Here is a 22317-nt window from a genome sequence, read left to right as displayed (position 1 = left end):
TCCGATTCATCTGACCGAATGGGGTTATCTAAAGAGGAAAAAGCAAACTGGGACAAACCCTCCGAGTCTAGGGCTGTGGGGGCTAATTATGTTGCATAACTGCTTACGGGGCAGTGAACACCTATACTATGGAATACAATGAGCAATTGTAAGGGATATTTTAATATGCAAGCAGTGAAAGAAACCTTGTACGGAGTAGAAGATCACTAAAAAAACACGACAGTGGCAGAAGTGGTGGGCGCAAATTGTAGTGGAACCCGGCCCAACAAAGTCGAGGGAGTTGGGGAAGCGTTCCTGGGCCTGGAAGGTACCACTCCATAGTGTTGACTATGCAGGGGTACTTTGACCACTCAGTGAGCAGTCACCACAGCCAGTTGGGAGGATCTCCACCCTGGTGGGACTCCAGGAAATCATCTTCTCAGCACTTTTTTTTCTTTGGGAGGTCTTTATTGGACTTGTCTTCCAGTCTTCCGCTCTGCTTTCTTCTCAATTTTACTTATTTTTGCCTATTTTATATAATCGGGTCTTGGTGGTTCCCGGTGAGTGCAACCCTCTCTCTCGCTCTCGAGTACGCCGTTTGCGACCAAATTACCAGATTGGTCCAATTCCGCATTGGGCTTGATGTTTCCCTAAATTATCACGCTGACACCTAGTCCTGTTGCAGAGCTCTTCTAGACGCTTTTTCTCCCACACATCTCCTCCCTCACCTCTTTTTTTTTTTCTGCCAGTGACAGCCACCCGGTCACATTCCGCCACTTCTCAACATTTGTACATTACCGACCTTTTAATCGCTGGTCCAGCATCCAGCGCTTTCCACACTCTTGCATAGGAATTCGACCTGTGATAGATCATGGGTGTCACAAATGGCAACGCGCCGGTCAACGGTAGCTCTGCGAAACACAACATTCCCTCACATTTCATCGGTGGCAATGCCCTCGAATCAGCACCCCCAAGCAATGTGAAGGACTTCGTGGCCGCTCACGACGGTCACTCCGTCATCACATCGGTAAGATTCCCCGATAGCTCCCCACAGCCCGGCTGAGCTTCAATCTGGCGATAATAAGAATTTCGGACTGATACCCCGCAGGTGCTGATCGCCAACAACGGTATCGCCGCTGTGAAAGAGATCCGTTCAGTGCGGAAATGGGCTTATGAGACCTTTGGCAATGAGCGGGCCATCCAATTCACCGTGATGGCCACGCCTGAGGATTTGCACGCCAACGCCGACTACATTCGCATGGCCGATCAATACGTCGAAGTGCCTGGTGGAACCAATAATAATAATTATGCCAACGTCGAGCTGATCGTCGATGTTGCGGAGCGTATGGACGTCCACGCCGTGTGGGCTGGATGGTAAGTTTGATCGAGTCGTGGGTGTTGGAGGATGCTTTGCTGATATTCGACTTCTATAGGGGTCACGCCTCCGAAAACCCTCGGTTACCCGAATCGCTCGCGGCGTCGCCGAAGAAGATCATTTTCATTGGACCTCCCGCCTCGGCCATGCGTTCTCTGGGTGACAAGATTTCCTCCACCATTGTCGCACAGCACGCCGGTGTGCCGTGTATTCCCTGGTCCGGAACCGGTGTCGATGCCGTCAAGGTGGATAGCGATGGCATTGTGACCGTTGAGGATGACACCTATAACAAGGGCTGTACCTTCTCCCCACAAGAGGGTCTGGCTAAGGCCAAGGAGATCGGTTTCCCCGTCATGGTCAAGGCCTCCGAAGGTGGTGGTGGTAAGGGTATCCGAAAGGTCGAGAACGAGGAGGAGTTCATCTCCTTGTACAATGCTGCTGCCAACGAAATTCCTGGATCGCCCATCTTCATCATGAAGCTTGCTGGCAACGCCCGTCACTTGGAGGTGCAGCTGCTGGCTGATCAGTACGGTAACAACATCTCTCTCTTCGGTCGTGATTGTTCCGTGCAGCGTCGTCACCAGAAGATTATTGAGGAGGCTCCTGTCACTATTGCCAAGCAGCCCACTTTCCAGGCTATGGAGCGCGCTGCTGTGAGCTTGGGTCGTCTGGTCGGATACGTCTCTGCTGGTACCGTTGAGTACCTCTACTCGCACTCCGATGACAAGTTCTACTTCCTCGAGTTGAACCCCCGTCTGCAGGTCGAGCATCCTACCACCGAGATGGTCTCCGGTGTCAACTTGCCCGCTGCCCAGCTCCAGATTGCCATGGGTATTCCCCTCCACCGCGTCCGTGACATTCGTCTCCTCTACGGTGTCGACCCCAACACCACCGTCGACATTGACTTCGACTTCTCCAAGGAGGAGAGCTACCAGACTCAGCGTCGTCCCCAGCCCAAGGGTCACACCACTGCTTGTCGTATTACCTCCGAGGACCCCGGTGAAGGATTCAAGCCTTCCAGTGGTACTATGCACGAGTTGAACTTCCGCAGTTCGTCAAACGTGTGGGGTTACTTCTCTGTCGGTACTGCTGGTGGTATCCACAGTTTCTCCGACAGTCAGTTCGGTCACATTTTCGCTTACGGCGAGAACCGTTCTGCCTCTCGTAAGCACATGGTCGTTGCTCTGAAGGAATTGAGCATTCGTGGTGATTTCCGTACCACCGTTGAGTACTTGATCAAGCTTCTGGAGACTCCTGCTTTCGAGGACAACACCATCACCACAGGATGGCTCGACCAGCTCATCACCAACAAGTTGACTGCTGAGCGTCCCGACCAGGTTGTTGCCATCATTTGTGGTGCCGTCACCAAGGCTCACCTTGCCAGCGAGGCAGGCATCGAGGAGTACCGCCACGGTCTTGGAAAGGGTCAAGTTCCTTCCAAGGAAATCCTGAAGACTGTCTTCCCCGTTGACTTCATCTACGAGGGTGAGCGCTACAAGTTCACTGCTACTCGCGCCAGCTTGGACAGCTACCACCTCTTCATCAACGGCTCCAAGTGCTCTGTTGGTGTCCGTGCCCTTGCCGATGGTGGTCTGCTGGTTCTGCTCAGCGGACGCAGTCACAACGTCTACTGGAAGGAGGAGCCCGCTGCCACCCGCCTGAGCGTTGACGGCAAGACCTGTCTGCTGGAGCAGGAGAACGACCCCACTCAGCTTCGTTCTCCCTCTCCCGGTAAGCTCGTCAAGTTCACCGTTGAGAACGGCGAGCACGTCCGCTCTGGCCAGTCGTACGCCGAGGTTGAGGTCATGAAGATGTACATGCCCCTCATCGCTCAAGAGGATGGTGTTGTGCAGCTCATCAAGCAGCCCGGAGCCACTCTGGAGGCTGGTGACATTCTCGGAATCCTTGCCCTGGATGACCCCTCCCGTGTCAAGCACGCTCAGCCCTTCACTGGCCAGCTACCCGAGCTTGGATCCCCCACTATCCTTGGTAACAAGCCCTCGCAGCGATTCTTCCTGCTCCACAGCATTTTGGAGAACATCCTGCGCGGTTTCGACAACCAAGTCATCATGGGTACCACTTTGAAGGACCTGGTTGAGGTTCTGCGTAACCCCGATCTGCCTTACGGCGAGTGGAACGCGCAGTCCTCTGCGCTGCACTCTCGTATGCCCCAGAAGCTTGATGCTCAGCTCCAGACCCTGGTTGACAAGGCCAAGGCCCGCAAGGCTGAGTTCCCCGCCAAGCAGCTCCAGAAGGCTATCGTTCGCTTCATCGAGGAGAACGTCGCCTCTGCTGATGCCGAGATCCTCAAGGCCACTATTCTGCCCTTGACCCAAGTCATCAACAAGTACCTGGACGGCTTGAAGTCCAACGAGTACAATGTTTTCATTGGTTTGCTCGAGCAGTACTACGAGGTTGAGAAGCTCTTCTCCACTCACAATTACCGTGATGAGGATGTTATTCTCAAGCTCCGTGAGGAGAACAAGGATGACATCACCAGCATTGTCCACACTGTTCTCTCCCACAGCCGTATTGGATCCAAGAACAACCTGGTTCTTGCCATTCTGGATATGTACCGCCCCAACCAGCCCAACCTTGAGAATGTCGGCAAGCACTTCAAGCCCATCCTCAAGAAGCTGACTGAGCTCGAGGCCCGCTCCTCTGCCAAGGTCACTCTTAAGGCTCGTGAGGTTCTGATCCAGTGTGCCATGCCTTCCCTGGATGAGCGTCTCTCCCAGATGGAGCACATCCTGAAGTCCTCCGTTGTCGAGTCCCGCTACGGCGAGACCGGCTGGGAGCACCGTGAGCCCTCCTTCGAGATCCTGAAGGAGGTTGTTGACTCCAAGTACACCGTCTTCGATGTCATTCCTCGCTTCTTCGTCCACAACGACCCTTGGGTTACTCTTGCTTCCCTTGAGGTTTACGTTCGCCGTGCCTACCGTGCCTACACCCTCAAGAGTATTGAGTACAACGCCTCGAGCGAGCAGCCCTTCTTGTCCTGGGACTTCACCCTTGGCAAGCTTGGTCAGTCTGAGTTCGGTGTCCTCTCTTCCACCCAGCCCTCGGCCCCAGGCACTCCTATCGCTGAAGGCAACCCCTTCAAGCGTATCAACTCTATCAGTGAGCTGTCATCGTCTTTCAGCGACCCTCTGAGCGACCCTGTCCGCAAGGGTGTCATCATCCCCGTCCAGTACTTGGAGGATGCTGAGGAGGTCCTTTCCAAGGCTCTTGAGACCTTCCCTCTTGGCGGTTCCGCCAGACGCCCCAGCGAGCACGGCCTCATTGCCAACCTCGAGGGAAAGCGTCGCCCCACCCCCAAGCCCGAGCACGACAGTGAGCTCACCGGTGTCTGCAACATCGCCATCCGCGACATTGAGGATCTTGATGACCAGGAGCTTGTTGGCCAGATGAAGCAGCTTCTCGCCGACAACAGGGATGAGCTTCTTGCCCGCCGCATTCGTCGTGTCACTTTCATCTGTGGCAAGGAGGGTGTCTACCCCGGCTACTTCACCTTCCGTGGACCTCACTACGAGGAAGATCTGAGTATCCGCCACAGCGAGCCCGCTCTTGCCTTCCAGCTTGAGCTTGCCCGTCTGTCCAAGTTCAACATCAAGCCCGTCTTCACTGAGAACCGTAACATTCACGTGTACGAGGCTATCGGCAAGGGCCCCGAGAACGACAAGGCTATCGACAAGCGTTACTTCATTCGTGCTGTCGTTCGTCCCGGTCGTCTCCGTGATGATATCCCCACTGCTGAGTACCTGATCTCCGAGGCTGACCGCCTCATGAACGATATCTTGGATGCTCTGGAGATCATTGGAAACAACAACTCCGACTTGAACCACATCTTCATCAACTTCTCCCCCGTCTTCAACCTCCAGCCCGAGGATGTCGAGCAGGCTCTTGCCGGTTTCCTTGACCGCTTCGGTCGTCGTCTGTGGCGTCTGCGTGTCACTGGTGCTGAGATCCGTATCCTCTGCACTGACCCTACCACCGGCATGCCCTACCCTCTGCGTGTGATTATCAGCAACACCTACGGTTTCATCATCAACGTTGAGCTGTACATTGAGCGCAAGTCTGAGAAGGGTGAATGGATCTTCCAGAGCATTGGTGGCACCACCAAGCTCGGTTCCATGCACATGCGTCCTGTCGCTACTCCTTACCCCACCAAGGAGTGGTTGCAGCCCAAGCGTTACAAGGCTCACCTTATGGGAACCCAGTACGTGTACGACTTCCCCGAGCTCTTCCGCCAGGCCTTCCAGAACAGCTGGACCAAGGTCGCGCAGAAGATCCCCTCCCTGTACGAGAAGCGTCCCCCTGTTGGCGAGTGCATCGACTACAGCGAGCTTGTCCTCGATGACACCGACAACCTTGTTGAGGTGTCCCGCGAGCCCGGTACCAACACCCACGGTATGGTTGGTTGGATCATCACTGCCCGTACTCCCGAGTACCCCCGCGGCAGACGTTTCATCATTGTCGCCAACGACATCACCTTCCAGATTGGTTCGTTCGGTCCCCAGGAAGACAAGTTCTTCCACAAGTGCACTGAGCTCGCTCGCAAGTTGGGTATTCCCCGTATCTACTTGTCTGCCAACTCCGGTGCTCGCATTGGTATGGCCGACGAGCTGATTCCCTTCTTCTCTGTTGCCTGGAACAACCCCGAGAAGCCCGAGGCCGGCTTCAAGTACCTGTACCTCACCCCTGAGGTTAAGCAGCGCTTCGATGCCAGCAAGCAGAAGGAAGTCATCACTGAGCAGATCACTGATGAAGGTGAGGAACGCCACAAGATCACCACCGTCATTGGTGCCAAGGATGGTCTGGGTGTCGAGTGTCTGAAGGGTTCCGGTCTCATCGCCGGTGCTACCTCCAAGGCCTACGAGGACATCTTCACCATCACTTTGGTCACCTGCCGTTCCGTCGGTATCGGTGCTTACCTTGTCCGTCTCGGTCAGCGTGCCATCCAGGTCGAGGGCCAGCCCATCATCCTCACTGGTGCTCCTGCCATTAACAAGCTGCTCGGTCGTGAGGTCTACACCTCCAACCTCCAGCTTGGTGGTACCCAGATCATGTACAAGAACGGTGTTTCTCACATGACTGCCCAGGATGACTTCGAGGGTGTTGAGAAGATTGTCGAATGGATGTCCTACGTTCCCGACAAGAAGAACGCCCCCATCCCCATTCGTCCCTGGTCTGATAACTGGGACCGTGACATCGCCTACTTCCCCCCTCCCAAGCAGCCCTATGATGTCAGATGGCTCATCGGCGGTAAGGAGGACGTCGACGGTTTCCTGCCCGGTCTATTCGACAAGGACTCCTTCGAGGAGGCCCTTGGCGGCTGGGCCCGCACCGTCGTCGTTGGTCGTGCTCGTCTCGGTGGTATCCCCATGGGTGTCATCGCTGTCGAGACTCGCTCCGTCGAGAACGTCACCCCTGCTGACCCTGCCAACCCCGACTCTATGGAGATGATCTCCAATGAGGCTGGTGGTGTTTGGTACCCCAACTCCGCCTTCAAGACCGCCCAGGCCCTGCGCGACTTCAACAACGGTGAGCAGCTGCCCGTCATGATCCTTGCCAACTGGCGTGGATTCTCCGGTGGCCAGCGCGACATGTACAACGAAGTCCTCAAGTACGGTTCGTACATCGTCGATGCCCTCGTCAAGTACGAGCAGCCCGTCTTCGTTTACATTCCTCCTCACGGTGAGCTCCGTGGTGGATCCTGGGTCGTCGTCGACCCCACCATCAACCCCGAGCAGATGGAGATGTACGCCGACGAAGACTCCCGCGGTGGTGTCCTCGAGCCCGAGGGTATCGTGGGTATCAAGTACCGCCGCGACAAGCAGCTCGACACTATGGCCCGTCTCGACGCCAAGTACGGCGAGCTCCGCCGCTCCCTGGCAGACACCTCTCTCACCAAGGAGCAGCTGTCCGAGGTCAAGACCCAGATGGCCGCCCGCGAAGACCTGCTCCTCCCCGTCTACACCCAGATCGCCCTCCAATTCGCCGATCTGCACGACCGCGCCGGCCGCATGCAAGCCAAGAACACCATTCGCCAGCCTCTGCAATGGGCCAACGCCCGTCGCTTCTTCTACTGGCGTCTGCGCCGCCGTTTGAGCGAGCAGCTCATCGTCAAGCGCATGGCAGCCGTCTCCCCCACCCCCGCACCTGCCACCGGTGCCGCTGGCGCCATCCCCGCCACCGGAACCCACACCACCACCGAGTCCCCTAGTGCTGTGCACCTGCGCACCCTGCACGCCTGGACTGGTCTTATTGACGATGAGCTCGAGAAGGATGACCAGAAGGTCGCTGCTTGGTACGAGGAGAACAAGAAGCTTGTGCAGACTAAGATCGACTCTCTCCGCACTGAGGGTGTCGCTTCTGAAGTCGCTCAGTTGCTGATTGGCAACAAGGAAGGTGGTCTTCGTGGTGTCCAGCAGGTTCTCTCTATGCTGCCTGTTGAGGAGCGTGAGAGTGTCCTCAAGTACTTGGGATCTGCTTAGATTTAAAGTGGTTTCCTTGTAGTTATTATGACCTGATGTTTTTTCTTGTTTCAGATTGCATGGTGTTTTCTTTTTTTTTGTATCTCTCATATACATCGCACTATTGATACAAATCTAGATTATTTTTTGTTCAACCTTTTGCATCTGTAAACCTTGTACACCATATCGATGTAGCCTTGTAAACCATGGATGAACGAACGACTGTCTAGGTAAAGGTTCCACCCAGGCCCGGGGTTGGCGATACCCACCTACCCGGGCATTACCTCGGCGGGTTTCGCGCTATGGCAAGCCCCATGGATCTCTTTCACAAGCCCTGAAGCACCTATGTTTGGTGAACCACGGCCTCGGGAATTTTAGGGTTGAGACGAAAGTACAATCAATGGAGGAAAAATGAACGTTCCTTTATACTGATGAACTATATACAAAAATTTCGAGCTTTCAGGAGCTTACGCTCCATGTTCGCTTCGGTCAAATGTAGCAAACTTCCGCGCAGGAATCTTCTGTTCAAACATATGATCCAGCTCCTCAAAGGTCCTCCCCTTCGTCTCTGGCAAGCAGAAGTAGGTCCAAATACACGCGATGACAGAGAAACCACCAAAGATGAATCCTGTCTTGCCGCGGAGATCTCCCTCATCAGGATTAATCATATAAGGCACAATGATAGTCATAATGAGAGTCCAGAAATTTTGTGTGAAGAAACCTATACTCACGCCATACGAGCGGAGACGAGTAGAGGACATCTCTCCACAGATGACGTACCCGAGAGGACCAAGGGTAAGATCGTAGAAGAAGTTCCAGATGATGATCAATGCGGACTGGCCCCAAGCAATAGAATGGTTGTAATTTGGTACGACGTCGAGAATACCGATGACGAACACGATGATGGTGAGAGCAATCATGCCGGGGAATAGAGATCTGCGACCGATTGTGTTGATTACCCACCATGAGCAGATGTTGCCGACGACTCCAACGGCGGTCACACCGACGCCCATGTCAAAGGATCGAGAGGTAGGGAGACCGGCAACTATAGAAATACTTGTTAGTGGGAGGGAGATAATCGGCCGGAGAAAGCTTACTTTGGAAGAAATAGGTTGAGTAGCTGAGCACGAAGTTGACACCGCTGAAAGAGTTGATAGTCCAGACAGCGATGACGATCATAGTTCGACGGAGATCAACTCCTCGGAAGCAATCCAGATAGCCAGCAGAGCTAGCGTATTCTTGTTCCATGCGGACCGTCTCCTGGATTTCAACGAGCCAGGAATCGACACTCCCACCGGTTTGGAAACGCTCGAGGGACTTCTTGGCCTCAGCATGTCTGCCCCGTTGCACGTACCAGTATGGAGATTCAGGGCAAAACCAGACTCCACAGAGAAGAATAGCAGGGAAACACCATTGGAAGGCGAAGGGAATTCTGTAGGCAAATGTATCTGTCCGAGCACCGAAAGCGCGAATCAGGCAGTTTCCAAGCAGCTGCCCAATGACGACGAACAAATTCACCATTGCAATCGTGATACCACGAAGCACCACTGGGCATGCCTCGGAGCAGTAGGCACATGCAGTGACAAGGAACATGCCGAGGGAAATTCCGTTCACCAGCTTTCCAGCGAGAAGCACACCTCGGGAGAAGGCGAAGAACTGCAAGAAGATGGAGCCGCTGGAGATGACACAGGCAATCACTAAACTGATCTTCCGGCCTACGTAAGGGGAGATGGGGCCACACAGCAAGCTTCCAATCATTCCACCCACTGTCGCGATCATGTTGAAAGCTGCCTGCCATCTTGCTGGCAGAATGGTGGTGCCATCGGGCTGAGTGTAGCCGAAGACTGCGCGGAACTCGGGGGCAGCGAGAAGACCACCGCTAACCTGCATATCATAGCCCCAAAGGATGGCCGAGAAGCAGAAGAACAGACAGTAAAGCATTGCTTTGCGGTAGTTGATCAGAGCTGTCCGCAGAGTCATTTCATGCTCTAGCACCTGATGATCCAACTTCTTTGCAGTAGCCACATCTTTTGTGGTAGCCTCCACATGGAGACTACCGACGGGCTCTTTGTCGATGTCCATATTCAAAGCAAGAGCAAGTTTTAAGGCTGGACAGCCTCAAGATAGAAAAGGAAAGGTAGATAAAGACACTCCAGCGGAAACTGGACGGGGAGAATCGTAGATTTAATACTCCGCAAAACTTCTTCTCTCCGCATTATGGCTCGGCATCACTCTCCTGATCATGGTCAGGTCTCAATCTGGGGAAGCTAGACAATTCGGGCCAAGGTGGGTCTCGGCAACTTGTCTTGCGGGCGAAATTGTCGAGTCCGACGGCAGATTCAAGGCACCAAGCATCCGATGCACTCTAGTTCGCGTAGTCTGCATTGAAGAAAGGCAAAGTCAACGGAAATTCGAGGAGCTAAATCTTCGCGGCTCCGATAGCCCCGGTGCCGGTAGCCCCGGTGATGCTCATTGGTTGACACGCCGTGCTAGTCTCCGTTGTCACCTCCGCAAAAACCACCCCACACTCTCCGGCACCGATACCCCCGGCGCTGATGGGAGGGGATTCACCCCAATGCGATGGGGTGAGGTCATTTTGGAGGGGTAGATTGTACCGCGTCGCGTCCCACCATGCGTTTTTCGAGTATGCGGGTATAAAGAACCCCGGGGTGGTTCGACTTCAACTCTTTTCCGCCGTCGAATTCATCCCCGCGGAATTCTCAATTCACCATGGGTTCTCAGGTAGAAGAGATGTCGCTTCAGGCAGATGCCGAGCGACCTGATTTCATGAATCCCGCGGTTTTTCGAAGAAACACACTCCCCGCGCGTTCCTACGACATCCCCTCCACATCCATCCTTCTCAATGGCGCCTGGGAATTCAACATGGCGCGTTCGCCCCCGGAGGCGCCAGAGCCTAGCGAGGGAGATTCTGAGGAGTGGTCCAGTATCAACGTTCCAGGTCATTGGCAGTTGCAGGGTTGGGGAAAGCCGAATTATACCAACACGCAATTCCCAATTCCTGTGTGCCCGCCTTTCGTCCCAACAGAGAACCCAACCGGCACATACCGTCGGAAGTTCACAGTGCCGGCTGAATGGAAAGCCGATGAGATGGAGGTTCGACTACGATTTGATGGCGTCGATAGCGCATACCATGTCTGGGTGAACAAGTCTCTGATCGGGTATGCGCAAGGGAGCAGAAACCCATCCGAGTTTGACGTTACCCCATTTTTGCAGGCTGGCGAGAACGAGGTGTTTGTCAGAGTGTATCAGTGGTCGGACGCGACTTATATCGAAGATCAGGATCAGTGGTGGCTATCGGGTATGTTCCAGGCTGAGATAAACGGAAAGAATAAAAGAAAGCTAACTTTTTGGGAACAGGAATCTTCCGAGATGTGAACTTGATCGCATTGCCCGCAAAAGATCGCCTGAATGACTGGTTCATTCGTACGGATCTCGATTCGCAATACACCGACGCTACACTCCTTGCAACGATTGACTACCAAGTTTCCGAAAATGGCACTCTTGCACTGAACTTGATTGAGTCAGTTGAGGGCCAGAGTCAGATCATTGCTTCTACGGAGCGCAGTGTAGAGTCTACAGCCTCTAAGGTTGATTTGAGCCTGCCTGTCACAAATCCCAAGAAATGGACTGCCGAGCGGCCTTATCTGTATAATGTTGAGATGGTTTTGACCACGCCTGGACCCAACAAGACGTTCAAAAGAACCCAGTGCATTGGTTTCCGCAAAGTGGAGCGCAAGGAAGGTCTCATCACGGTGAACGGAAAGGCCATCCGGCTTCGTGGAGTCAACAGACATGACCACCACCCTCACTTGGGCCGTGCCGTGCCGTTGGATTTTATGAGGAAGGATTTGCTGCTCATGAAAGCCCACAATATCAACGCCCTGCGTTGTAGCCATTATCCCCCAGATGCTCGACTTCTGGACATGGCCGACGAGCTGGGTTTCTGGGTCATTGACGAAGCCGATCTGGAATGCCATGGCTTCTATGATGCTGTTGCACGCCCAATGGACATGGACGAGACATTGGGCTACGAGGAACGCAAGGCCATGACCTTCCCTAAGTGTGCTGTTCACACCTCGGATAACCCTGTCTGGCGGGAAGCCTACGTTGACCGAGTTCACTCCCTTATGCAGCGTGACAAGAACCATACCAGTGTCATCATCTGGTCAATGGGAAATGAGGCTTTCTTCGGCACATGCCACCGTTCTATGGTGGAGTACGCTCGAGACTTTGACAACACTCGCTTGGTCCACTACGAAGGCGATGTTGATGCAGAGACAACCGACATGTTCAGTTACATGTACCCTGAGATCAATCGACTTCGATCTCTGGCGGCCAGTGAGGGCGTCGTCGATGGCAAGTTTGACAAGCCGATCATTCTTTGTGAATATGCTCATGCCATGGGTAATGGACCTGGTCTCCTTGCTGATTACGAGAAATGCTTTGATGAAATTCCCCGCTTGCAGGGTGGCTTCATCTGGGAATGGGCCAACCATGGTCTATACGTTGAAGGCGCCAACGGAAAGGACAGTTTCTATGCCTACGGTGGTGACTTTGATGATTATCCAAATGATGGAACATTCGTGATGGATGGTCTACTGAACAGTGTCCATGAGCCTTTACCAGGTTTGCTGGAGCTCAAAAAGGTATTGGAGCCGGTGAAGCTGGAGGTGCAGGGACAAAACCTGGTATTGAAGAACCGGTACGACTTTTCGGACTTGAACCACCTCCAGGCTTCATACAAGCTTGAAGCATTTGGCAAAGAGTAAGTTGAAGAGTTTTGGCATCTGATGAACACAGAGCTAATCAATTGCCACAGGTCTAGTGTTTTGGCTACTGGGCAGCTAGAGCTGCCCGTTATCCCCTGCGGTCAATCTACCGAGATACCCTTGCCCGTAGAGCTGTTCCAAAATGACGCTCATCCAACTTATTTGACCATTGAATTGGCGCAAAGAGAAAAGGTTGAGTGGAGCCAAGGGAAATCCACGGTCGCTTGGACTCAGGCGTTGGTATCAAAGCCAACTGGAAGCGTTCCAGCCATCATCGCAATTTCTACAGACGACACTCACAGTACTGTCTCGACCAAATCAACTAAAACAGTTGTTTCGGTAAGCGGCGCAAACTGGAAATTCGAGTTTGATCGAGTTCGCGGACATCTCAAGAAATGGACTCACAATGCCATAACCATTCTCGAGCCGGATACAGCAACAGGGATTGCTATGATCCCTGGATTTTGGCGTCCTCCAACAGATAATGATGTTCCCTCAGCAGCACCATATTGGAAAAGATTTGGAGTCAACAGTCTCACAAACCAACTTCGGTCGTTTGACACGTCCTCCACCGAAGATGGCGGTGTCTGCATTGAGAGCGAGACGTTCCTCTCCCCCCAGTGCTCTCTTGGGGATGGAAATGCTTCGCACGATACATAATCAAGCCCAATGGCTCCTTGGCAATAAACATGAGCTTGAAGCCTACCGGCACGGCGCCCAAAACTGTCCCACGAGTTGGCCTGAATCTCCGAGCGAACTCCAAGCTACAGGCTGCCCACTGGCTCGGACTGGGCCCTGGTGAATCTTACCCAGATAAGAAGGCGGCCCAGTCGTTTGGTCTTTGGAATAATGCCATCGCGGGCCTCGAGACTGTCTATGATATTCCACAGGAGAATGGAAACCGCACAGACACTGCGTGGGTGGAACTTCGTGCTCCTAATGGCACAGGCTTCCGCGCAAGTCCACAAGAGCCTACAGTAGTCAGCGGGGGGGACAGGAAGCTTGAGCTGGAAGGCTAGCCGTCACTCTGATGAAGCTATTGAGGCGGCGCGGCACCCTTGCGATCTTGTTGAAGACGATGCATTGTTTGTGAGGTTGGATGATCAAGTTGCTGGTGTAGGCACTGCAGCCTGTGGCCCGGGACCCATGGAAGAGCATTTGGTAAAGGTGCAAGATATTGCCCTCAGCATGTTGCTAGAGCCTGTTTCTTAATAGATTAAAGATTGAATTGAACTTTGCTCTCCACATGACCAGAATATTTGCATCCCAGACTTCAATTCATGAGAGAAACATCCATGGATCCCGAGGTTTCGCTTGAGATATTAGATAGCTTAGATCGTACCTGGACCTTCGGAAACATGCTCGTCTAATTAATTGTCCGTTACTTCAGTGCGTAATAACATGCGAGAATCCGTTCTTAGGCGATCTTGGAAGATTTTGCTTGGAACAACCCTGGGAAATTTGACGATAGTCGTAGAGATAGATACACCAGCCGCTCAATTAATCTTGATATTCACCATATATGGAACAATGTAAAGCGAAGTGATGGACAACTATAAAATTGGCATCCAAAAGAGTCACGTGTAAATTTGGTTTCTTACCCGTTGGGACGAGATTTCGGGAGAGTACCTCACGTCCATGTTTTTGCTGTCTTGCCTTGAGATCTCCCGGTCGCTGCTCGTTTAGTCAATTACTTTGATATTCAAAAGGAGTCTGAAAGTATAACGGCTCAATATGAAGAGATTTAGGGCGGCTCGAGCAGTTCGTTTTCAACCCTCGCCCGGGAGGTAGAACACCAAACTAACTAACCACTCGCTCACAGTGCGATTCATGCCGCCAACGCAAAACAAGGTGAGTGCTAGCTTGCGCGATTCATCAATTGCAACTTTTTGACATAATTGATAGATGTGATGCTCGGGATCCATGTGGGCCCTGCACAAGCTTAAACCAAGCGTGTTTATACGGGACAGATGCCATCTCGTAAGATAGAAGAAAGCCCATCACTGACGGATGATTCAATATTGATACACAAACAGAAGAGGCAAGAGCGAAATGATACTGGACACAGTGTTGCGAATGGAAGCTTCCATCGAAGAACTAAGAAGCATGGTCGTACGTTGACAGTGGCCCAACTCCCAGGGTTGCTTCTTACTGATGATTCTAGGCTACTGGCTCGGGATCGAATGCAACATGCACTGGGCAAATAAACACGACATCACCGGTCTCAACAATGACCTCAAATTCTCAGGATACTCGCCATCAGCCTGGCGGGTGCACGATCCGAGACCCGACCGAAAGTGCCGTGCTGTCCTCGGGGCATCTCTCATCGGCAGAGTCGCTTTTGAAGTGGTCTGTCTTTCTTGACCATCCTTCGATCTTGAATGAGACGGAGACCTCATTTCTGTCACTCGAGTATGGGCGCACACCTTTACGAAGCAATCTCTACGCCATATTTCCCAGCCTGGGGCTATCAGAAATAAAAGCCATGGTGAATATATTTCAACAGACTTACAATTTCTGGTTCCCCACCATGAGCTTGGGTGACCTCAAGTCTGTGGAGATGCGAATATACCAAGAGAGCTTGGAGCCAAGTTGCCAGTCGTGTTTGGCTTTATTGGTCATGGCCTTGAGCTGCGTTGGAGCCTCTGTGGTGAATGAAGAAATGCCCGAAACTGAGTCTCAACAGCTCAAATTACAAGGAGCGTCATGGTTCACCGCCGCAATGAAAATGCTTCACTTGGCTCACATTGATATGAGCGTTGAAGCTTGTCAATGCCTCTTGCTGACTGGGTAGGGCCATCTACCTTCCTGTGGAATCACACAACTCCAGACTGACCACCATCTAGCCTCTACTTCTCTTTCCTACAAAGACCACTTCAAACGTGGTCTTACGTGAATAGCGCAGCAACTCGCTGCCGTTTCCTACTATCCTGTCCTTTCGACAACCCGGAGCGAGATGATAGAGAACACATTACCCGAATATTCTGGTCTTGCTTTGTCTTAGAAAGGTAAGCATACCCTAATCAGCCACTGAAATTTCTACTGATCCGCTACAGCAACTATATCTCCGAGCTGCCCTCACTTCCACAAAACTGCAATGCTGAGATTGAATCAATAATCTCACTCCCGGGCAAGTTTCATTCACATGAATCAATCGAAGAAGAAGAAAAGTCAACTTTCTATCTGCTCGCATCAATAGCACTTCGACGCCTTTTAAACCGAGCCCACTACATGCTTTACGATCGAGATATCGGCCTTCAAATTAACTCAAATCATTTCCCTTCTGTGAACCAGGAGCTAGCAAGGCAATTGCAAGACTGGTACCAGACACTTCCATCAAGTTTACAATTTCCGGATGATGGGAATCCCGCCGATGATCCAAATAGCGAGTACTTGAGACAGTGGTACCTCAGTTGCCGCAGCGTGATCTATCGTCCGTATCTAGAATGGGCACTTGCTAATCCATCATGGAACCTCCACACTAATCAACGCGTGTTTGATGGATGCCGAGTGGCTCTTGATACTTGCCTGTTCAAATTAAGGCACTTCAAGCACGTGCCATACACCGTCATGGTCGATACTTGGCCATGCTCTCTTTCGTGGGTCCCCGATTGAAAATTGGTTGTTGCGCTGAGAACTTTCTAATTTTATGGCCGCTCTAGACTCGCGACGGCGATGTTGACAGTGATGGGTGGCTTTTGTCACCCCCAACTGACTGTACACCTCCGAAATCTTGCTTTGCTGGAACTGGGTCCTCACTTGAAGTCACAATTACAGCGATGGATGACAATACATGCCTCTTGTATCTCTCCTGGTGTTGAGAAGGCACTGAGACTGATATTGAATGCCCATGAATTTTTTGAAAGCAAAGTCGCAGACTTGAATCCCTCTGCTGAGGAAGAGCAAACGCTTTCTCCCCATGCAACTCGGGTGTTCCATGGATAAACAGCTGTCTGAAACTTGAGCTCACCCCCAAAGCACATTCATCTCTACATCTGAGGATTGGGTGGGAATAGCAATCTTTCTTTCAGAAAACAAAGCTTGGTCAATATGTGAAACAAGCAAAGACGAGATCTCCTAAGGGAACCAGATGATATTATAAAATTTTGAACAAAGCAAAGCGCAACAAAATGAGATATCATTTTGTGTTTCCTCCCAAAATTGAATCTAGATCCTAACCATGACTGTTTAATCGTAGGTCCACGATTTAAATCCATGCATGGGATCCAATATGGGGAAGGCATCTCTTCAAACCGCAAGGCCATTTCAGTAGTTCATGATACAGGTTAGAGTAAATACCACTGCAGCCTTTAGGAACAGTCCGAGTTGAGCAAACCCATAGTGAAAATTATTCAAATAACGAACATATGATTCCGCAAAGTTTCAAACCAAATATGGAACGCCATCAACAAGCACCAGGCATAGCGGCCGCGCCCCTCTCGTGATGAACTTCTTTCAATCACCCTTCTGTCCAGTATATTCACGGCGTAGCTCGCGTTCGCGGTCTCGAACCCGTTTGCTATGTGATCGCTTGTGCGATCTACTCCGCTTTGGTTTCTCGTCATCTTGTGGGGATTCGTCCTCATTCGGCAAGGCCTTGTAGCCGAAGAGGGATTTCATCCAGCTCAACATCTTCAAGGCTGGAGGGTGGAACCGAGTATTTTCACCTACCAAAATCAGCCTTATACAGCGAACGCTCAAAGAAGACTTACCATAGGATCTCACGATATGTGTTGGGTGAAGTTGAGGTTCAAACAGACGATTTAACGTGGGGGCGGTTCTTGGCATGGACATCGCGTGAGTGTGAGACACTTGCAAGCTTCTTATTATAGGATTTGGAGAGGGGACAATCTTTTCTCTCTGCTCTGGGGTGCTGTTTGAAGTTTTCTGGTATTTTCTGCTCTGGTGTAGCACGGGTATTAACCCTTCGACATGAAACCAGTGCCTTGAACGCAGCCAACATATTCACATTCAACCTCATCCGCTTTCAAGACCGAAGTCTCAACCCACAAACAAATCTTTCCATTCTCCATCGCTCCACCAGGTCCATAAGACTCAAGGAATCGTCTCCTCAAGTCAGCGTGACCTTTATGGAGACGCCCAATCCGCTCCATGTGGCCGAGATCCCTAAAAAAGAACAGTTGAACTTTTTTATTATAATTCATCGCCCTGGGCTCGGATTCACGGAATGTACCACTTTCAGGCTCATAACAGAGCCTGGCATCGAGGATTCCAGCTTCAGGTCCTGACTTGACAAGGTCCGAAATCCATTCATTGACGGAGCTATCGAAATTGTCAAACCAGTACGCGCGCTCGTCGGCCGTGAGAGCAGAATGATCCTGGCCTTCAACTACAAAGCACAAGTTCTCTGGAAATTCCGTGAAATGTACGCGATCAGAGTCGTTCTTGGATGCCATGTGAGGACAAACAGAGCCCGAGTCTGTTGCAAACTTGTCGGTGGCCGCATCCGCCATGCGTTGCCGATAGCAGCCCCAGTATCCGGCATGTTCACCGAGAGAGGCCCGGTCGCCCAAGTGACCCATCCCTGTTTTGGACAATTGGTTGGTTCCATACTGGGTTCGACGAGGGGAGGGTTTCAGGATCTCCCTCCACATGCCGGACCCGGCTGACAGAGTGTTCCAAAAATGAACAACTTCTTTCTGATTCCACCAGGATTCATACTGCGCATTTGACTTCCAGTAGGCTAACCAGATATGTGTTCTTCCGCCAGCAATCGATGCACAGCCATCTTGTATCAATCGGTCGACGTGGTCGGGGTGTCCGGTGATCAAATCATTGAATCGGGTTTTAAGATCTGATTGCTCTTCATTGGGCTGTCCGGTGGGATATTGGATCCCAAAAATGGAATAAACAAAAGGCTTGTCATCGGGAAATTTCACAGTCCACATCGTGTCTTTGAGAGGGTTGGAGATGAAACAGTGAGACTGATAAGCACACTCGACAGTTCGTATGATAGCCATGTTTTATGTGCCCAGATGTGCGGAGCTTATAGTCTCCGCAGAATAGGCTATCTAATACGTAAAGCAGATTGTCAATGCGGAGGCTCATTTTGAAAGTCGCACCGGAGCATAAGCCACCTACGGGTACAATTTCTCTTTCTACATTACTGGCTCGGTTTTCTTAAAGTAATTGGATCTACGGCGTGAGGCCTGGTTTACAACTATAATAGGCGGTCATGCCTGGAAGTGATGCCTAGAGGTCAAATACTTGTGCAGTACCATCGAATAGACCAAAATAGCATTACCTCAAGAAGACAGAGCTAGTAGTTTAGAAAAGGAGATTATACTTATAGGAGGCTAATGCTGGGGCGCGAGTTTTGAAACTGACCTTCGTGTTCTATACTACGTACTACGTTGGCCACTTTGGGGCTCCAAGGTTTGTGGGGTTGGACACATCTGCTGATATTTGATTGCAGCCGATTGGCCGAAAGAGCGAGATAAGAATTTCGTTTTCTAGGCAGATTGTCACAAAATGGGAAAGATAGATGGATGATTCCGAGATAGCGAATACTCAATTTGGTTGCGGAGGTTTAGGCTCCGCAGATTGATCGGCGGGCGAGTGCGGAGAAGTCGAAGTGGGGAAGTATAAAGGCATGTTAGGTACGGAGTATAAATCTTTGCTGCACGATTTCATATATTCTTCATCTTCATACCTCCAAGGAATTCGGGGTGTTATACTATGTCTTCTAAAACAATTCGTGTCGCTGTTACTCAAGCCGAGCCAGCGTGGCTAGATTTGGCTGCCGGCGTGGCGAAAACCTGTACTCTGATTACGGAGGCTGCTCAAAGCGGCGCTGAGTTGATTGCATTCCCAGAGTGTTGGATACCGGGATATCCTTGCTGGATCTGGTAAGTAGATGTATCAAATGTGATCTGGAGTCTTGCTGACGAGTGATTCGCTAGGAGTCGTTTTCTGGATGTCGGGCTCAATGTGGCGTACATCAAGAATAGCATTGCACTTGACTCCCCGGAGATGGATCAGATTAAAGCATGCGCCAACAGTAACTCGATTGCCGTGTCACTGGGCTTTTCTGAGCATGATAACAATTCGGTCTATATCGCGCAAGTGATTATAGGTAGCGACGGAGAAATCAAATCGCACAGGCGGAAGATGAAGCCTACTCACATGGAAAGAACTATCTTTGGAGACGCGTCGGGAGAATGTTTCAATGGTGTGGTGGAACTCCCCTTCGCGCGCGTTGGAGCACTTTCCTGCTGGGAACACATCCAGCCTTTGCTGAAATACTTCATGATCTCGCAGAGAGAAGAAATACATGTGTCAGCATGGCCCAGCCTTACACCCCACACCGGAAAGTCCGATCTATGGTCGATGTCTGCTGAAGGTAAGGAGCCACTTGGATAAATCACATTCCACGTTACTTACATTCTGCAGGATGCCACAGCCTGTCACAGACATACGCCATAGAGTCGCAGAGCTTTGTTTTGCACTGCACGGCGGTATTAACCGAGAAAGGAGTGCAAGCCATGGACACCAAGGGAGGAGTTCTGATGAATTCACCAGGGGGAGGCACTTCGGCAGTGTTTGGTCCTGATGGAAGGAGGCTGACAGAGCCATTGGATCCCACCTCCGAGGGAATTGTTTATGCTGATCTTGACATGGACCAAATCGTGGCAACCAAGCTATTTGCAGATGCCACCGGTCATTACAGTCGCCCGGATCTCATGTGGCTCAATGTCTGCAAGAAGGTGAAGAAGATGGTTCAACCGAATGAAGATCTTGTTGTCACCACAGCGGAAGAGTGAATAATATAGAGAATTACTGAAGAGAAATTGATTACAAGGTGTTTTGTTCAAAAAGCAGTTACCTGGGCATCGATGTATCAAGGAAGATAAATGCAGTGATAAAGCCCAAAAGGGGTGAGAGTGATGCCTGCATTCTCAGGGTGTAAACAAAGACCGTCCTCCTTTTTCATATGACTTGTCCTTACTGTCCTTATTCATACGGAGTAATGTCCTACAATTTCCCATCGGCTTTTTGAAACCCACGAACCGATACGGAGTAGACCACCATAAGATAAAGGGGCGCAGACAGCGCGGACAGTGCGACTACCGCGGACGAGGCGGAGAAGACAGAAGGCGCGGGCGGTGCGGAACGCGCGGAATCATTGCCGCTCTGTACGCGCCAAGACTTCTTATCTGTCGACGTATGAACTCCCGTCCTTCCACAACGACGACCTTGCATAAGCTTTGATCATGGCACCATGTCAAGCCACAATGGAAAGCTGAATGCTTTTGCCTGTGAACAATGCCGGGCATCGAAACGTCGAGTCAGTCCTAATACATCCATAAGAATAACCCCGTTCTAAGGCTAACATCCTCTTGAAGTGCGATGGAGCTCAGCCACAGTGCTCTACCTGCGAGAAATCCCGCAAGGATTGTCAATATATAACGGAAAAGAAGCCTCGAAAGCAGGTATTTCCATTCTTGAGGTCACCACAACAATGCTAACCTTACTGGCAGACGGAAATACTGGGACGAAAGCTACGTCAAGTCTCTGGAGAACCAAGTGCAAGCATTATTAGCTCTTCAAAGCCACAAAGAATCCGAGAACCATTCAAAGCCAGTTGAAGTTGAAAACGATAGTCCCTCGGCATCAGCTGAACCTCGAAATGACCCTGCATACTTCTTTTTGGAGGACGTGACTCCTGACGAGGACTCAATACAACAATCTAACACAGCAATGGAAGAGATGAGTGTTATGATGTGGAGAACAAACCTCGCAGATGCGGTTCCTATTCAAGATACAGAAGGGGAGATGTATACGGATATTTCCGAAGATGAGACATCTTCGACCAATTGTCATATTCCCCCACAGATACTTTCAATCTGTGGGGACAGTGATCGCATTTACGACTTTGCTTGCCAGTTTTTCGAGAACATCAACCAAGAGCATCAATTTACCGCCTATGAATCCGCAGATGTCTTTTTGGTTTCTCCAAGCCAGACACTTGATCGACTATTTTTGCACTCCGCTTTATTAGCAGCTGGAGCAACGTTTGATGGCAGACCAGACTCGATCGGACTAAGCGATCAGCTTGCAGAGCTGAGTGAAAGTCTAGTCTTCAAATGTTTTCGCCAATCACCATCGATCTACGTGATCCAAGGTCTGATTATACTGTCTTGGCGGTCCTTGGCTCTAGGACACGACCACTTTGGCTGGACATTCTTATCTATGGCCGCTGGACTCGCGGTCCATTTGCGCCTGCATGTTCTTGCCCTGGGTGAGCTTGAATCAAACCCAGCCAAATGCGGGACTGCAGAGGTGCAAACATTCTGGTCATTTTATATGACGGACAGAACATCCATTTCTATCTTGGGGAGGAATTGTATGCTTCCATGGCGACGAGTCAACGTCCCCCCTATAGAAACGCTTTTCCCAAGTAGCACCTCTAGTTTAGCGCAACTGTCATTTGCCTGGCAATGCAGGCTGTGGTACATGCATGATCAAAGGATGGACGAAATGTATGTGGAACGCCGCTGAAACAGAAGGGGGGTTGGCTAACAAGAAACTCGCAGTTTCTCGCTCTCCTTTGAAGAGATCAATGCCAATGATCAAGCTCATCTCTTGCTATCAACACAAGATGATCTCAACAAATTCCTGCGCTCGCATGATCCAAAACTTAACCTCGCCCGAGGAACAAACGCAAAACCAGTGC

At 51.2% G+C, this 22317-nt stretch overlaps 9 protein-coding genes across 9 annotated transcripts; 6 read left to right on the top strand and 3 right to left on the bottom strand.

Moving 5' to 3' along the window:
- Positions 1 to 850: 850 nt before the first annotated feature.
- N7506_002274 (acetyl-CoA carboxylase ACC1) lies at positions 851 to 7851 on the top strand (the record flags this gene model as incomplete). The annotated part of the gene is made up of 3 exons (XM_056951570.1): positions 851 to 1006; positions 1088 to 1353; positions 1413 to 7851. The coding sequence occupies 3 exons, from the start codon at positions 851 to 853 to the stop codon at positions 7849 to 7851; spliced, it is 6861 nt and encodes a 2286-aa protein (XP_056817485.1).
- A 446-nt stretch (positions 7852 to 8297) lies between these two features.
- On the bottom strand, positions 8298 to 9912 carry N7506_002273 (uncharacterized protein; the record flags this gene model as incomplete). The annotated part of the gene is made up of 2 exons (XM_056951569.1): positions 8298 to 8875; positions 8928 to 9912. The coding sequence occupies 2 exons, from the start codon at positions 9910 to 9912 to the stop codon at positions 8298 to 8300; spliced, it is 1563 nt and encodes a 520-aa protein (XP_056817484.1).
- Positions 9913 to 10072: 160 nt separating this feature from the next.
- N7506_002272 (uncharacterized protein) lies at positions 10073 to 10438 on the top strand (the record flags this gene model as incomplete). Its single annotated transcript, XM_056951568.1, has 1 exon — positions 10073 to 10438. The coding sequence occupies one exon, from the start codon at positions 10073 to 10075 to the stop codon at positions 10436 to 10438; it is 366 nt and encodes a 121-aa protein (XP_056817483.1).
- Positions 10439 to 10560: 122 nt separating this feature from the next.
- N7506_002271 (putative beta-galactosidase) lies at positions 10561 to 13280 on the top strand (the record flags this gene model as incomplete). The annotated part of the gene is made up of 3 exons (XM_056951567.1): positions 10561 to 11149; positions 11209 to 12616; positions 12671 to 13280. The coding sequence occupies 3 exons, from the start codon at positions 10561 to 10563 to the stop codon at positions 13278 to 13280; spliced, it is 2607 nt and encodes an 868-aa protein (XP_056817482.1).
- A 29-nt stretch (positions 13281 to 13309) lies between these two features.
- On the top strand, positions 13310 to 13639 carry N7506_002270 (uncharacterized protein; the record flags this gene model as incomplete). Its single annotated transcript, XM_056951566.1, has 1 exon — positions 13310 to 13639. The coding sequence occupies one exon, from the start codon at positions 13310 to 13312 to the stop codon at positions 13637 to 13639; it is 330 nt and encodes a 109-aa protein (XP_056817481.1).
- A 1211-nt stretch (positions 13640 to 14850) lies between these two features.
- N7506_002269 (fungal specific transcription factor domain-containing protein) lies at positions 14851 to 16565 on the top strand (the record flags this gene model as incomplete). The annotated part of the gene is made up of 4 exons (XM_056951565.1): positions 14851 to 15410; positions 15467 to 15628; positions 15677 to 16219; positions 16283 to 16565. The coding sequence occupies 4 exons, from the start codon at positions 14851 to 14853 to the stop codon at positions 16563 to 16565; spliced, it is 1548 nt and encodes a 515-aa protein (XP_056817480.1).
- Positions 16566 to 17075: 510 nt separating this feature from the next.
- On the bottom strand, positions 17076 to 17414 carry N7506_002268 (uncharacterized protein; the record flags this gene model as incomplete). The annotated part of the gene is made up of 2 exons (XM_056951564.1): positions 17076 to 17287; positions 17333 to 17414. 2 exons carry the CDS (start codon positions 17412 to 17414, stop codon positions 17076 to 17078), a joined length of 294 nt encoding a protein of 97 aa, XP_056817479.1.
- Positions 17415 to 17539: 125 nt separating this feature from the next.
- N7506_002267 (phenylacetaldoxime dehydratase family protein) lies at positions 17540 to 18529 on the bottom strand (the record flags this gene model as incomplete). The annotated part of the gene is made up of 1 exon (XM_056951563.1): positions 17540 to 18529. The coding sequence occupies one exon, from the start codon at positions 18527 to 18529 to the stop codon at positions 17540 to 17542; it is 990 nt and encodes a 329-aa protein (XP_056817478.1).
- Positions 18530 to 19319: 790 nt separating this feature from the next.
- On the top strand, positions 19320 to 20404 carry N7506_002266 (carbon-nitrogen hydrolase family protein; the record flags this gene model as incomplete). Its single annotated transcript, XM_056951562.1, has 3 exons — positions 19320 to 19489; positions 19544 to 19983; positions 20034 to 20404. 3 exons carry the CDS (start codon positions 19320 to 19322, stop codon positions 20402 to 20404), a joined length of 981 nt encoding a protein of 326 aa, XP_056817477.1.
- Positions 20405 to 22317: the final 1913 nt, after the last annotated feature.

Source organism: Penicillium brevicompactum, assembly GCF_028827555.1.
Source record: "Penicillium brevicompactum strain IBT 35665 chromosome Unknown utg000001l_segment0_segment0, whole genome shotgun sequence".
NCBI classification, from domain to species: Eukaryota; Fungi; Ascomycota; class Eurotiomycetes; order Eurotiales; family Aspergillaceae; genus Penicillium; species Penicillium brevicompactum.
The sequence above is the reverse complement of the archived record's forward strand: the minus strand, read 5'-3'. Positions and strand labels throughout refer to the sequence as shown.